At 46.3% G+C, this 17332-nt stretch overlaps 1 protein-coding gene across 2 annotated transcripts in view; it reads right to left on the reverse strand.

Moving 5' to 3' along the window:
* Nucleotides 1-8922: 8922 nt before the first annotated feature.
* The window catches only part of pdcl (phosducin-like), a 45313-nt gene continuing 36903 nt past the window's right edge, over nucleotides 8923-17332 (reverse strand). The window contains exons 3-4 of one of the 2 annotated variants that reach the window (XM_072240394.1): nucleotides 11680-11861; nucleotides 8923-10843 (exon numbers count right to left, since the gene is read on the reverse strand). In XM_072240394.1, coding sequence (XP_072096495.1) covers nucleotides 10295-10843; nucleotides 11680-11861 — 731 coding nt within the window. In that variant the 3' untranslated portion in view covers nucleotides 8923-10294. The remainder of the gene's footprint in view (nucleotides 10844-11679; nucleotides 11862-17332) is intronic. The other variant, XM_072240393.1, reaches the window with a different exon arrangement.

Here is a 17332-nt window from a genome sequence, read left to right on the forward strand (position 1 = left end):
GCCCGGTGGGAGAGGGAAGAGGAGAGAATGTCTGTGATGTGTGTGTGTGTTGGGGGGGGGGGGTCTTCATTTGGTAATTAGCATATCGATTAGAGAGGGGAGAGGAGAGAATGTCCGGGGTGAATGTGTGTGTGGGCGGGGGTTTCTTTAATTGGTAACTAGCATATCGATGGGTGTGAATTTGGTGCATTTTCATCCTTGACAATTTTCTCTATCTGTAGAATTATTTATAAAGGATCTCTAAGTAGTTGTATAGGAGGAGGTATGAGGAAGGCTGGTTACTCCTGAGGATTACACCAGATCCATGAGCAGTCTCTCAGCTCAGCACAGCACAGATATTGTGGGGTGAAGCACCTGTTCAACCTTCAATCAAATTGAACAGACGTTGATGCATCAGCACAAAAACGCTCGGATACCTGTGTTTGCCAATGAGCTGTGCGCTGGTTAAGCAAATAAACTTATTAACCGATGTTGATTCAGCTGCTCCCTTGGCACTACTTACACTCAAGGGCTCACTAGTTAACAAATTAATCTAGAGATACTGCGCAGAGCAGCCCTGTCGAGCCGCGCCACCAGCAGCCCCCTATTTAACCCTGGCCTTATCACTGGACAATTTACAATGACTAATTAACCTACTAACTGGTAAGACTTTGGACTGTGGGAGGAAACCGCAGCACTCTGAGGAAATCCACGAATCACATGGGTAGCGACTCCTTACGGAGGACGCCGCGATTGAAACTCCAGACTCCGGGGTGTCCCAGAATGTAATCACGTCACACTGACTGATGCTCCCATGGCACCAGAGGACCCAGAAACCTTCACTATTCTACTAAACTCAGTGCAAATCACAAGTTGTTGCATAATTCGTTACAAATTTACTGCTAAGAATGAAAGTAGAAACGCGGTGAATGCTGATGACTGCAAACTTCATACCTTCCACGATAAAGATCACTTCTCATTTCAGCAGCGCTCCCCCGTGCGGTTATTCTGACACAAGAGGGCGCTCAAGTCACAGGGATTCCCGCTTCGCTGCATCGAGTCTCGAAAGCCGGATGATGTTGTAGTAGATGCTGCAGAATCCTCATAGAACAATATAGCACAGAAACCAACCCTTTAGATGGAGCAAACTAATTAAATATCTAAAATCACTTCTGCCATTGGTCCATGTCTCTCTATTCTCTAAGAGCCTCTATTCTATTTGCCTTTATCACCAGCCAGGCAGCACATTTCAGACAGCCGCCACTCTGTGTAAAATACTTGGCCCTTCGAACTTACTGCCTTTCACATTCAATGCATGCCTCTCTGGTATTAGACGTTTCAACCCTGGGAGAATATTTTACCAGCTGCCTAATCTGCCTCTTGTAATCTGCTAAAACTCTATCAGATCTCCCTCTGCCTCTGCCGCTGCAGAGAAAACAAACCTATTTGTCCAACCTCTTACTCACTAATCCAGGCTACATCCTGGTAAATCTCTTTTGCACCCTCTCCAAACCTGCACATCCTTCCAGAACTGTGTGCAATACTCCAGATGTGGCCTAACCAGAGTTTTATAAAGCTGCAACATAACTTCTTGACTCTTAAATTCAATTTCTGGACTAATGAAGGCAAACCAGCCATATCCTTTAGATCATAAGAAGCAGGATAAGGCCATTCAGCCCATCGAGTCTTATTCACCATTCAATCATGGCTGATTTATTATCCCTCTCCACCCCATTCCCGTCTTCTCCCAGTAACCTTTGGCATACTGATTAATCAAAAATCAATCAACTTCCGCTTTAAATAACTGGAATGACCTGGCCTCCACAGCTGTCTATGACAATGAATTCTACATACTCACCACCTCCTGACTAAAGAAATTCCTCCTCATCTCTTTTCTAAATGCCATCCTTCCATTCTGAGTCCATGTCCCCTGGTCCTAGACTCCCCCGCTATAGGAAACATCCTTCGCACTCTATCGAGGCCTTTCAATATTCGATAGGTTTCAATGAGATTCCCCCCCCACCCCCCATTCTTCTAACCCCCAGTGAGTACAGGCCCAGAGTTACCTCGTGAACCTCCTCTGGAGCCTCTCCAAGGCCAGCACATCTTCTCTTAGCTATGGGCTCCAAAGCTGCTCACAACACTCCAAGTGTGGTCTGACCAATGCCTTATAAATCCTCAGCATCACATCCTTGCTTTTATTTTCTAGTCCTCTCAGAATGAATCCTAACATTGCATTCACCTTCCTCAGTATCAACTCAATCTGTGCAGCATTTGGAATATCATGTTCAGTTTTGGTCACTTTAAGCTTGGAAAGACCACAAGACAAATGACTGATCCATTTCTCTCTCAGCCCCAATCTCCTGCCTTCTCCCCGTTCCCTTCATGCCCTGACTAATCAATAATCTATCAGCGTCTGCCTTAAATATACATAAAGACTTGTCCTCCACAGCTGCCTGCAGCAAAGAATTCCACAGATCCACCACTCTGGCAAAAGAAAGTGCAGAGATTAATAACAAACACAAAATAATCTGCAGATGCTGGGGTCAAAGCAACACTCACAACACGCTGGAGGAATTCAGCAGGTCGGGCAGCATCCGTGGAAAAGATCGGTCGACGTTTTGGGCCGGTACCCTTCGTCAGGACGGTTCCAGCCCGAAACGTCAACCGATCTTTTCCATGGATGCTGCCCGACCTGCTGAGTTCCTCCAGCGTGTTGTAAGTGCAGAGATTTATGAGTATGCAGCCGAGAGTGAAGGCTGGAATTACAGGAGGGGTCAAGGAGGCATCCATTGTTGTCTATGAGAATGCTGGACGACCTCACACAGGTGTGTAAGATCATGAGGGTCATCGAGAAGATGAGATCACCCAGGCTTGGGGGAGTGAGAACTAGAAGGCATAGACTTAAGGGGAGAGGGGAGAGATTTAATAGGAACCTGAGCAGTAACTTCCTCGCACAGTGCATAACAGTTCTCCATGCCATCCAACATTCCCATCAACCTTTCCTATTCATGTACCTTAAATGTTGTTAATCTCCCTGTCTCAACCACTTCTTCTGGCAGCTCGTTCACCCTCTGGGTGGAAAGGCTGCCCCTCAGGTTCCTACTAAATCCCCTCACCTTAAACTGATGTTGTTTTCATCTTGATTCAATGACTCAGGTAGTCAGTGCACTCCTTCCCGCATAACTTTATACGTCCTATCTGATCCTGAGCGTGCACAGGCCTGTGCTGTCTCTAAATCACACACACGTTAACCAACTACACCCTCATCACCTCTATTTTCCTGAGCACCTTCGGTCCTTCCTGCGGGTCACTAACACGAGGGGATCATTTCCAGCATTCAGTCTGAGACGGGGAATGCGTCATGGGCACAGGCCCTTCGGCCCAACCAATCCATGCTGACCACGGTGCCCGCGTAGCGTCCCAATCTCCTGTGTGTGGCCCAGAGATGCCCGTGGGTCACCATGGTAGTGTGGCAGTGCAACACTGTTACAGATCGGGGCCTCGGAGTTCAGAGCCCAATTCTGGCACCCTTGGTAAACAAGTTTGTTCCTTCCCGTGACCGTATGGGTTATCCCCACACACCAAAGACGTACCGGTTAGTAGGTCAATTGGTCATTGTAAACTGTCCCATGATTGGGCTGGGGTTAAATAGGTGAGTTGCTGTGTGATGCAGTTCAGTGGGCTGGAGGGCCTACTCCGTGCCATATCTCTACATAAGAAATAAAGACCCTGTAGGTGCAGGTGCCTACAACCCATGTCCTTGTCCAAGTGCTCCTTAACTGGACCAGCCTCAACCCTTTCCTCTGGCAGCTCACCATCCCCTGCCTGAGAAAGTTGCCCCTCAGGTCCCTCTTGTTCACAGACAGCAGCTGTCTCTGTGTTGTGGGTTGAGGAACCTGAAGGAGATTTGCTCCATCTCGAAATGGACCCATGGGGAAAAGGAACGTAAGACAGCACTGACCGGTGACCTCCGCTCGGAGTTCGTTGCTCTGTTATTGGTGTTCTGCCAAGCACCGGAACAAGTGCCAGTACTTGCGGGCTGCCCCCAGAGCATCTTCAGGTGTGTTGGTTGTTAACGCAAACAACACATTTCACTGTTTTCACGTACATGTGACAGATAAATAAATCAGTCTTGGATTTCTGGGGGGTAGGGGTGCTGGCTGTGGTGTTCGGGAAGTCAGGAGCTGTGGTGGGGAAACCGGGAAATCGAACACCAGAATCAAGACTCACAGCTGGACACTCAAACCTCATTAATTCATTGACCCAAATGTACAACTAGCAGGGGAAAACATCTGGCCCCATGCCTATTTGACCCAAATGTACAACTAGCAGGGGAAAACATCTGGCCCCATGCCTATTAATGTTAAAAACATCTGGCCTGCTGCCTGTAAACAATAAAAAGAATCATTGCTTGAAGCCAAAGATAAAACTGATTGAGTGTGACACCGAAGGAATGGGGAGTGGGGGTGGGGGGAGGTTGCCGGGGGGGGGGGGGCGTTGATCCAACACGTTCAGGAAGTGCACAGGGACCCCAGGGTGTTGCACCTGTGCTTAAATAAGACCTTTCAGAAAATCCAGTTCCTGCACCTTCTGTGGTTTTCACATGTCTAGTGGTTAGCTCATCACTTCACAGAGGCTCTGCTCCTTCCCTCTTCAGTCCTGACGAAGGGTTCCGGCCCGAAACGTTGACTGATCGTTTCCACGGATGCTGCCTGACCTGCTGAGTCCCTCCAGCATGTTGTGGGTATATTTAAGACAAGGTTGGATAGATTTTTGCATAGCAGGGGAACTAAGGGTTATGGGGAAAAGGCAGGTAGGTGGAGATGAGTCCATGGCCAGATCAGCCATGATCTTATTGAATGGTGGAGCAGGTTCGACAGGCCAGATCGCCTATTCCTGCTCCCATTTCTTATGTTCTTATGACCTGGTAACCGGTACGACTTTGGGATGTGGACGGAACCGGAGCACCCAGATGAAACACACACGTACTAAGGGAGGAACGTACGAACTGCTTACAGAGGACACTAGAATTGAACTCTGAACTTCCACCCCCGAGCTGTAATGACATTACACAAACCACTACATTACCATGGCACCTTATAACGTTCATAGGTTAACTGGTCACAGGGGTGTCACTGGGCAGCAAAGGTTCCTTGGGCCAGTAGAGCCTGTTACTGTGAAGTGTTGTTAAATAAATAAAAATAAAATTAAATGTGCCTTTGCTTGTCGCATTGCACTTCCAATAGCAAAGTACAAATCCAGCCTCGGCTGGTGTGTCAGTCCAAGAGGGAAGAAAGTAGCAAATCATAAACACAAGCAATTCTGCAGATGCTGGAAATTCAGAGCAACCCACACAACATGCTGGAGGAACTCAGCAGATCAGGCAGCATCTGTGGCGGGGAATAAACAGCCGATGTCCCGGGCTGAGATCCTCCGTCAGGGCTGGAAAGGAAGGGGGATGATGACAGAAAAACAATGTGCGGGAGGGGATGGAGTACGAGCTGGACGGTGATAGGTGAAGCCAGGAGGGTGGGGGAGAGGGGATGAAGTGAGAGATGCTGGGAGGTGATAAAGGGCTGAAGGAGGAATCTGATAGGAGAGGAGAATGGGCCACGGGGAGAAAGGGAAGGAGAGGGGAGGTTATAGGCAGGTGAGGTAAAGAGGCAAGAGGCCAGAATTGGGAAGAGAAGAGGGAGGAAATTACAGGAAGGTGGAGGAATTGATGTTCATGGCATCAGGTTGGAGTTTACTCAGACTGAAAATGAGATGTTGCTCCTCCAACTTGAGAGTGGCCTCACCCCGGCAGGAGAGGAGGCCGTGGACTAACATGTTGTGGTTTTTGGGGACAGTATTGCCAGGACTGATTTCTGTTCGAGGTGGAGGAAGACTGCCTTCCTGACTCACTGCATCCCCTGGGGAGTTGTTGAGGACAGAGCAACACACATCAAAGTTGCTGGTGAACGCAGCAGGTGTTGCTTGAATTTCCAGCATCTGCAGAATTCCTGTTGTTTTTGTTGAGGACAGAGACTGCTTTCACTTGCTATCAGGATCAAGCTCCAGTCCAGTTTATTGTCATTTAACCGAACACACGTACACCACCAAACAAAACAACGTTCCTCCAGACCAAGGTGCACAACACCGTACATATAACTCACACACAACCGAACACACGTACAGCACCAAACAAAACAACGTTCCTCTGGACCAAGGTGCACAACACCGTACATATAACTCACAAACAACCGAACACACGTACACCACCAAACAAAACAACGTTCCTCCGGACCAAGGTGCACAACACCGTACATATAACTCACAAACAACCGAACACACGTACAGCACCAAACAAAACAACGTTCCTCTGGACCAAGGTGCACAACACCGTACATATAACTCACAAACAACCGAACACACGTACAGCACCAAACGAAACAACGTTCCTCTGGACCAAGGTGCACAACACCGTACATATAACTCACAAACAACCGAACACACGTACAGCACCAAACGAAACAACGTTCCTCTGGACCAAGGTGCACAACACCATACATATAACTCACAAACAACCGAACACACATACAGCACCAAATGAAACAACGTTCCTCTGGACCAAGGTGCACAACACTGTGCATATAACTCACAAACACAACACATAAAGTAATATTGCCACTAATAAACAAATAATAAGATGCATTTATGACACAAGTTAAAAAGTAAACAGTATAACGCTACTGTCACTTCAAACGTGATGAGACCTGGGTGGTGTCAGGGAGTTCCGTAATCTCACGGGCTGGGGGAAGAAGCTGTTTCCCATCTTAGCAGGCCTTGTCCGAATGGTATGGTACCTGCTGCCTGATGGAAGGGGGGAGCGGGTCAAAGGGATTGTTGGATGGATGGTGGGGAGGGGGGAAGGGGATCTTTGACAATGCTAAGGGCCCTGGCACAGATTGGGGAGCTGCTTTGACAAGTACCTTCACACTGTCCAGCAAAGGTAAAATCTCCCAGTGGCCACCCATTTCAATTCGACTTCTCATTCCCATTCTGACATGTCCGTCCATGGCCTCCTCTACTGCCAAGAAGAGGCAACATTCAAGTTGGAGGAGCAACATCTCATCTTCCCGCTGGGTAGCCTCCAACCTAATGGCATGAACATCAATCCCTCCAACAGTTATTTCTCCACCTCCCTCTTCTTCCATTCCCCATTCCGGCTCCCCTCTCACTCCTCCACTTCTCTGAAATAGCACCAACAGAGGTTCCCAACCTGGGCTGCATGGAGTCCTCCAGTGGCATGAGAAAGGTTGGGAAGCCCCAGTCTAAAGCTTTGCCTAGCTGGATTGAGCAAGCAGTAAATATTTCAGTATTTGGACCACTACTTCATCAAAGGGCTAAATTAGTTCAGCATGTCCCCATCAACTCACAGTAAGTATCCTGTACGGATATACCACAGCTCGGTACAGCAACAGCTCTGCCGTGACCACAGGAAACGAAAGTTGTGACACAGCACGGAAACCAGCCTTCCCCCACCCCCATGGACTGTCGACACTTGTCGCTGCCTCAGTAAGGCAGCCAGTGTAATCAGACCCTTCTACCCTGGGTGTTCTCTCGTCTCCCCTCTCCCTTCTCCCATCGGGCAGAAGATACAAAAGCTCGAATGTATCACCAGGCCCACGGAAAGCTGGTATTCTGCTGTTTATAAGACTATTAAATAGTCCCCTAGTACAATCAGGTGGATTTTTGTACCTCACAATCTTCTTTGTTATGATTTTGCAATTATTGCTTACCTACACTGCACTTTCTCTGTAACTGTTAGACTTTATTCTGCATTCTAAATGTTTTACTGTTCTACCTCAATGCACTGTGTAATGATCTGATCTGATCTGTATGAACAGGATGCAGTACGAGCTTCTCACTGCATCTCAGTATGTAACAGTAATAAAACAATGCCACTTCCACATACCAACCACTCGGTGTGTGGAATATTTACTCCCTTACACATCCACCCTCTCAAACGTACAGCCTCTGGTTTTAGCCACCCTGCCATGGGGAGCAAGCACCAACTCTCTGCCTCTCCTCACGTTACATCTCTGCCATGTCCCATCTCAGGCTCCTTCGCTCCAGGGTAACTGACCCAGCCCAGCTTACACACTCCAACCCAGCTACCATCCTTGTGAATGTTTTCTCTTGGAAGGAATCACTGATTGTGGAAAGAATATTTATAAACAAACACAAGAGATTCTGCAGAAGCTGGAAATCCAGAGCAACACACTCAAAATGTTGGAGGAACTCAGCAGGTCAGGCAGCATCTACAGAGGGTAATAAATAGTTGGCGTTTTGGGCCGAGACCCTTCATCAGGACTGGAAGGAAGGGGGAAGATGCCAGAATAAGGAGGTGGGGGAAGGGGAAGTCCTTCTCCTCACCTATCACCTCCCCCTGGTGTCTCTCCCCTTCTCCAATGATCCACTCTCCTTCCTGCCCTATCAGATTCCTTCTTCTCCAGCCCTTTCCCTTTTCTACCTTGCACCTCCCAGCTTCATTTCCTCTCCCCCATCCACCTGGCTTCGCCTTTATCCTCTGAACATGTCCTCCTTCCCTCCCCCACCCCCCATTCCAGTCCCAAAGAGCCTCGGCCTCAAATGTTAACTGTCTATTCATTTCCAACAGTGCTGCCTGACCTGCTGAGTTCCTCCAGCATTTTGTGTACCTTTATCTGATGCTTCCTTTCCAGTGCTGATGAATGTCTCAGCCCAAAACGTGGACCGTTTATTCATTTCCATAGATACCACCTGACCTGTTGAGTTCCTCCAGCATTTTGTGTGTGCCACTCTAAATAATTACTTCTCCTTCTTTGACAGTGCGTGAATCGTTCAATAGAGGTGGTAGACTGGACAGAATCTGTCATCTTTGAGAAATATGAATATCAAAAATACAGCAGATCTGTTAATTTCACTATCTTTTTATTAGATTCAGGTGAATGGGAAACAAGGACACACTCCCTTTTATAAATGTAACAATTTAAAATGCAGTTCTGTCATTCTCATAAGCAAAATACAAAAAGCTGCAAAGATGTTTGAAAATGCTTGATAACTTTACTTCATTTGGACATTTTAAACTTATCATGGAGTTTATGGTTCTACAGAAGATCCTAACAAATGTGGAGCACACAAAGAGCTTGTTAAAAACAGCCTATAAAATTTCACCAACCATGCTAATAATTCACTGAACACTGCATAGTAAATAGATCACATCAGGGCTTAGATTTACACACACTTCAGACACAACAGAACAAACATGCTTCAAGGTATGACCAGCAGAAAGAAATTAAAGATTTTATTTAAAAGGTAAAGTTAAAAAACAGCTTGCATTTCTTTAAGTTTTGAATGTAAACTGGTTGAATGCCACAAACCAAGTTCAGTACAGGTTACAGTATTGCAGATGAGCACCCAGAAACCGTGGTAAGCGGGGACTAGGAGGTAGATATATATACATAAAGCATAACATGTTCCCTCAACTGGAAAACCAGAGGCATCCTTGAAAGCAGAACCAGCTACAATTCTCCGATTTGTCCTGGCTCCCAATCAAGAATTTCTTAGAAAAAGTAGCAATCTGGTTTAATTGTAAATTATTAAACAGATGGTATCAGTAACACAAGAGATTCTGCAGATGCTGGGATTCCAGAGCCACACACACAAAATGTGAGAGGAACTCAGCAGGTCAGATGAAGGGTCTTGGACCAAAGTGATGACTATTTAATCCCCTCCATATATGCTGCCAGACCTTCTGAACTCGTCCAGCATTTTGTGTGTGTGTGTGTTAGATGATATTATACAGAGGATCAATGAAGATTGATGAGGATGGATTTGGACAACCAATAAATTATTTACAGTGCTACAGTAAAACAGACTCTTCAGTGGCAGAGTATCAGATTTAGCTGGTCACACTTTTGGATTTGCAAACAGCAGTACAAGTCTAACTGTACATTTAGCTCAGTTTTAACCATTCTCAGAGTCGCTGTGGAACCCATCCAAAGCGTGCTTGCTGGTTAATGAGCAGGAATGTCAATCGTGATGACAGAGGGGAGAGGCGGTGTGCATAGACGATAGAGGGATGGGGACCTAACGTCTGAGACTAAAAATCACCTGGCCCCTGGTGTGCACTGGTCTGATTAATATTCTCAGCGATGTAAATAAAAACAAGCAGCACCTCAAACCAACAAATCAGGCATAGGCTACGTGGGGAACTGACACTGAAAACAAACTAAGCCTGAGTAATGACTGCTCTACACCATGAGGAGATAGCTCTTTTAACTGAGGGTCAGTCAATGTCAAGGTCACTATCGTCACTACGGCACACTGAGGCACTCTTAATGGACATGGGTGACACCGCATCTTTCTCTGGCAGCACGCCGTACTCGCGCAGAAATGACTCCAGGTCAGCGGCGAAGAAGTCATACCCCAGTTGGTCGGTGATGCGCACAAAGTTGCCGATCAGGTCGCCGCACTTGTAGACCAGGAGAGCAGGCAAGGCGTTGTCAGTGAACCGGGCACTGGCGCCAATCACGGAGCTACGGATCTTGCAGAACTTTACCAGCGGGTAGTCGGAGGCCAGGCAGATCAGGCAGCCGTTCATGGCTTCGCACCCCGGCAGTTCATCTTCGTAGATGTGAACTACGATCAGAGTGTTCTTCTCCTCTTTATCAATTGTGTCCAGAAAGTCCTCGGAGCTGGTTAGCTCGTAGATCTGCTCAAAGCGCTTGCCGCTGTAGAGGTGCTCCCTCATCTCCTTCATCCGCTGCTTGCGGTACTGCTCCAGAAACACCTCATCGTCCTGCTCATTCAGCATATTGCATTCTTTCAGTGTCAACTACAAAACAAATCAGCAAAACATTAGGCTAACTGCTTCAGTATGGCTGACTAACGACATACTTTTCCACAACTACGGTTAACACATTGTAACAATACAAGGAACTATAACATTTAAAACATGCGCAAAACCTAAAAATGTGTATTTTGACATTTAAAACATTTTATGTTTCGACAGCCCCTTCTAAATCCACCGTCTCTACCAGTTGGGATGAGGGCAGCACACAGTTCGGTCTGGAAATTGTCCTTTATAAGACAAAGAGGCACAGCCAGTCCATTTGGCCCATGAGTCTGCTCTACCATTCCACCACGACTGATTTACTTTCTCTCACAACCCCCTTCTCCCCCATAACCTTCCACACCCTGACTAATCAAGAACTTGGTCAACCTCTGCTATACCCAATGACTTCGCCTTCACAGCTGTCTGTGGCAATGAATTTCACAGATTCACCACCCCAGGCTAAAGAAGTTCCTCCTCATCTGTGTTCTAAAGAGACATACCTCTCTTCTGAGGCTGTGCACTCCGATCCTAGACTCACCCACTATTGGAAACATTCTCTCTACATTCAGCTCTATCTATACGTTCCAGCCCAACAAGCTGACAATACCCAAATACAGCCACGTGACCAATTAACCTACTAACCTGTACATGCTTGCAATGAGAGAGCACCCAGAGAAAATCCATGTGTCATGGGGAGAACATACAAACTCCTTACAGATAACAGAGAGACTGGCACTGAAACACTGTTACACTAAACTGCACTCCCTTGTATTGAATGCTCACCCGGCCCGGCCTGGTGTCCCCTGCCCAGAAGACCATGTGGTGTAGATATTAACCTTGCCATTGACCTTGTCCTGGACCACCTTCTGCTTGTGGAGATCCTTCTGTTCGTCGAGGTGAGAACGACAGCTCATCGACAGCTTCTTGATGAGCCGGTGGACCTCGCGGCGCTGCTCGGCACGCTGCTCTGTTTCCAGCTGCTTGAAGCGCCGCCAGTCATTGATGACTCCTTTCGGACCTGAGCAGAGAAGGGGGTCGACACAGGGCTTTTAACAAAACAGTTGCCCTGGCTGCGGGGCAACACGGAACAGACTATCATCAGAGTTTAGATTCACTCCATTTCTCGTATGTGGCCTCGTGTGAGGGTACACATTAGCTCTTTACCTCCTGCAGCATAAGAGACTGAGCAGATTTGATAGAGATACTATATACAGAATTATGAGGAGTAAACGCAAGCAGGCTTTTTCCACTAAGGTTAGGGGAGACTAAAACTAGGAATCATGAATTAAGGGAGAAAGGTGAAAGGTTAAGCGCTGCTGAGAGTGTAGAAGTGGTGGATGTGGGTTCGATTTCAACCATAAAGAGGAGAGTGGATAGGTACATGTATGGGAGGGACATGGAAGGCTATGGCAAAGGTGCAGATCGATGGGACCAGGTAGAATAACAGTATGGAACAGACTCAGAATGGCTGAAGGGCCTGTTTCTACGCTGTAGTGAGCTATGGCTCCATACGTTGACACATACTTAGTCATTGACCACTAAAGTCCAAGGACGTGCTGGGGGCTGCCCACAGGCGTTGCCAAAATAGCATATTCACAAGTTATTACCCCTAACTGGTAAGTCGTTGGAATATGGGAGGAAACCCTCACGGTCACAGGGAGAACGTATTGAAAGGGGTGGGAATGGAATCCCAGTGTTATGGTTGGCGGTGTACAGCGTTACACTGAACGCTGCACTACGTGCTGCGTTATAGAGCGTCCAGAGAGGGTCACACTGCAGCTCCACTGTTTCAGGGAGTTAATGAACGCCTTCCACAAGCAGCTTTGAAGATTCATTTTAGCTTAGTAGCCAGTCAAAGACTACTTTATTAAAATACAAGCATAGTTTAAAAATCTCCAGAGCTGGACATTTCATTTATTTGCAAAACAACCTCTGCGCGACGAACTGCATGAGGTCTAATATCCTCTGACCACATCTACCTGACAACAGGGCTCATCAGCAATCCCTTTGGAAAATAAAAATCCCTGCTTTTTAAAAAACATTGCACATTTAATCAAACACCAAAGTTGTAATATTTTTGATTGATTTTTATTTACCGATACAGCACAGTAACAGGTCCTTCAGCACAACAAACCCGCTCCGCCCAATTACACCCACGTGACCAACTAACTTACCAGCTCTCCCTTTGGACTGCGGCAGGAAACCCGGAGGAAAGACACATGGTCACAGGTAGAACGTAGATTCCTTACAGACAGCGGTGGGAATTGAACCCGGGTCGCCAGCGCTGTAATAGCATTGTGCTAGCTTCTATGCCACCGTGCCACCCACGCCTCATAGAAGCTCTTCTGATTACAGTAGCATAGAGGTCAATGTGATGCTATTACAGAGCAAGCTTTAGGATCAGGGTCTAATTCCCGCTGCTGTCCGTAAGACCAGCCTTTCTTTCGGGTGTTCCAGTCTCCTCCCAAATCCCAAAGACACATGGGTTCGGGTTAACAAGCAGTGGGCCAGAAACTTGGCAACATTTGCAGTCTGTCTCACGTGTGATCAATGAGGCAAACGAGACGTTTCAGTGATGTACATATCACAAGTAAAGCTCATTTAATCTTTAATTAGAAGCACAGGTACGGTAGATAGTTAAAAGTCTTCTCCCCCCCCCCCCCCAAATAATCAGGGTATCAAAATCAAGAGAGCATGGGTTTGAGGGAGGAGGCAGGAGATTTAAAGGGACGTGAGGAGAATGTTGCCCCCCCCCACCTCCACCCACACATAGAGGATAACATCTGAAACACGCTGCCAGAAGAGAGGATGAAATCACTACGGCTACGAGGCATTCAGACAGACGTTAGAATAGGCGTCCAGAAGGATGCAGTCCTAAAGCAGGCAAATTAATGCCGTGGGGGAGCTTAGAACACAGATCCAAATAGAACAATGTCTCTTTAGAAAAGAGGTGAGGAGGAGTTTCTTTGGCCAGAGGTGGTGAATCTGTGCAGTTCATTGCCACAGAGGGCTGTGAAGGTCAAGGTACTGGGTGGAGGTTGATAGGTTCTTGATTAGTCAGGGCGTCAAAGGTTACGGGAAGAAGACATGAGCAAGAGTCTGAGAGGGATAATAAATCAGCCATGATGGTCTGAATGGCCTAATTCTGCTCCTGTCTTATGGTCTAAATGGAATGTCTGTAACAGGGTAAAAGGACCAGACTGATGAGCCAAGTCGAAGGGCCAGTTTCTGTTTGTTTGAACACTAGACTTTATAACTAGAAGCCTTGAATACAACAAAGATCAGAGTGAAGTTAAACCAGGGAGACGGTTACGTCAAGAGTACTGTGCACGTGGCACACATCACGAAGGGGAGAAGTACAAGGTGGCAGGGATAGGTGAAGTCACGTGAGGGGGAAGCTTGTCCACTTTCCCCCCTCTTCACCTTCTTATTCTGGCTTTTTTCTCTTCCTTTCCAGTTCTGATGAAGGTCTTGGCCCGAAAAGTCATCTGCTTATTCCCCTCCATAGATGCTGCCTGATCTGCTGAGTTCCTCCAGCATTTTGTGTGTCTTGTAATTTGAGCAGGCGCATTTGGAGTTAACACCCATACCATGACCACCAGACTCAGTTACCTTCCGGAAGTAGTAAGGCTGATCAACACCTCCACTCACTGACCCACCACCTACACCCCAACCACTACCACTTTATCATTTCCTGTCAGTCACCTTATGTACAGACACTCCTGTCCCTAGCATCACTTTATGGACATACAATCAGTCAATGTATAAAAGTTCTTACGTATTTATAATTATTGTGTTTATCATTGTGTTCTTATCTTATTGTGGTTTTTTTTGTGCTGCATTAGATCCAGAGTAACAATTATTTCATTTACCTTTACACTGATGTACTCGAAATGAGATTAAACAATTTTATCTTGAATCTTGAATGCTGACATGATTAATGTGCGGGAAGGCTGGTCCCACCACCTTCCTGCTCCAGGGACTGACAGTCAGTAGATGAACATAAGACCACAAGACATAGGATCAGAATTAGGCCACTCGGCCCAGAGAATCTGCTCTGCCATTCAATCATGATTTGTTATCCCCATTCTCCTGCCTTCTTCTTGTAACCTTTGACGCCCTTACTAAGCAAGAGCCCATCAACACTCACTTTAAGTATCCTCACTGACTTGGCCTCACTGCCGTCTGCGGCACTGATTCACCACACTCTGTCTGAAGAAGTTCTCCTCACCTCAGTTCTAAATGGTGTCCGTGTATTTTGAGGCTGTGCCTTTAGATCCTACACTCACCCACTCTCGGAAACATCCTCTCCACATCCACTCTGTCCAGACCTTTCAATATTCAATAGTTTCAATGAGGTCCCCCCACCTCATTCTTCTAAATGCCCATGAAAACAGGCCCAGAGACATCAAAAGTTCCTCGTGCATTAACCCTTTCATTCCCTGGATCATCTCCAATGCCAGCACAGCTTTTCTTATACAAGGAGCCCAAAACTGCCCACAATTCTCCAAGTGCGGTCTAATCGATGCCTTATAAAGGATCAGCATCACATCCTTGCTCTTATAATCTGATTCTCTCGAAATGAGTGCTGACATTGCATTTGCTTTTCTCACTACTGACTCAACCTTTAAGGAATCCTACACAAGGGTTTCCAAGTCCCTATGCCCCTCTGATTTTGGTATTTTCTCTGTTTAGAAAATAGCCTTTATTCCTTCTACCAAAGGGCATGAACATACACTTCCCTAAATTATCATTTGCCACTTCTTTGCCCTTTCTCCCAACCTGTCCAAGTTCTTCTGCAGACTCGCTGTTTCCTCAACACTACCTGCCTCTCCACTCATCTTCATATCATCCACAAACCTGGACACAAAGACATCAATTCTGTCATCCAAATCGACATACAGTATAAAATGAAAATAAGCAGCCCCAATACCGATCACTTGTCACCGACAGCCAAGTAGAATAGGCCCCCTTCATTCCGACTCTTTGCCTCCTGCCAGTCAGCCAATCTTCTGTCCATGCTAGTACATTTCCTGTAATACCATAGCCTCTAATCCTGTTAAGCAGCCTCACGTATGTCAGCTTGACAAAGGCCATTTGAAAATCCACGAAAACAACATCCACTGAATCTCCTTTGCCTATCCTGCCTGTTATCTCCTCAAAGAATTCCAACAGATCTGTCAAGCAAGGATTTCCCCTAAGGAAACCATGCTGACTTTGGCCTATTTTATCATGTGACTCCAAGTACCTCAAAATCACATCCATTATAATAGACTCCAACATCTTCCCAACCACTCAAGTCAGGCTAACTGGGCTATAATTTCCTTTCTTCTGCCTTTCTTCCCTCTTAAGAGTGGAGTGAATTTGCAATTTTCCAGTATTCTGGAACTATTCCAGAATCTAGTGATTATTAAAAGATCATTACTAATGCCTCCACAATCTCTTCAGCTACCTCTTTCGGAACCCTAGGGTGTAGTCCATCTGGCCCGGGTGACTTATCTACCTTCAGACCTTGCAGCTTCCAAAGCACCTTCCCCTTAGTAATAGCAACTACACCCCCTTCTGCCCCCGACACTCTCGAATTTTTGGCATACTGCTCTGCCTTCCACACAAAGTACCCATTAAGTTCCTCCTCCATTTCTTTGTCCCCCATTACTGACTCTCCAATGCCATTTTCCAGTGGTCCAATATCCACTCTCTCCTCTCTTTTAATATATATTTCAGAAAATAACTTTTGATATCTTTTTTTGCTTATTGGCTGCTTTGTCTTTATATTTCATTTTTTCTCACATTATGGCATTTTTAGTCACCTTCAGTTGGTTTTTAAAAACTTCCAAATCCTCTAACTTCCCACTAATTTTTGCTCTGTTATATGCCCTCTCTTTTCCTTTTATGCTGTCTTTGACTTCTGTTGTCACCCATAGTTGCATCATCCTGCCTTTAGAATACTACTTCTTCTATGGGATGTGTCTATCCTGCACCTTCCAAATTGCCCCCAGAAACTCCAGCCATTACTGTTCTGCCACCATCCCTGCTAGTGTCCCCTTCCAATCAACTCTGGCCTGTTCCTCTCTCATGCCCTTGTAATTCCCTTTACTCCACTGTAATACTGATACATCTGATTTTAGCTTCTGCTTCTCAAACTGCTGGGCGAGTTCTATCATATTATGATCACTGCCTCCTAAGGGTCCCTTTACCTTAAACTCCCTAATCAAATCTGGCTCATTACACAAAACTCAAACCAGAATTGCCTTTCCTCAAGTGGGTTCAACCACAAGCTGTTCTAAAGAGCCATCTCGTAGGCATTCCACAAGTTTCCTCCTTTGGGATTCAGCATCAATTGGATTTTCACAATATTGAGATTTCCCATGACTATCGTAAAACTGCTCTTATTACATGTCTTTACTGTTTCACATTGAAATTTATATCAGACATCACGGCTACTGTTTGGGGGCCTGTATACAACTCCATCAGAGTCTTTTTACCCTT

This window comes from Mobula birostris, chromosome 22, assembly GCF_030028105.1.
Source record: "Mobula birostris isolate sMobBir1 chromosome 22, sMobBir1.hap1, whole genome shotgun sequence".
In the NCBI taxonomy this organism is placed as follows: domain Eukaryota; kingdom Metazoa; phylum Chordata; class Chondrichthyes; order Myliobatiformes; family Myliobatidae; genus Mobula; species Mobula birostris.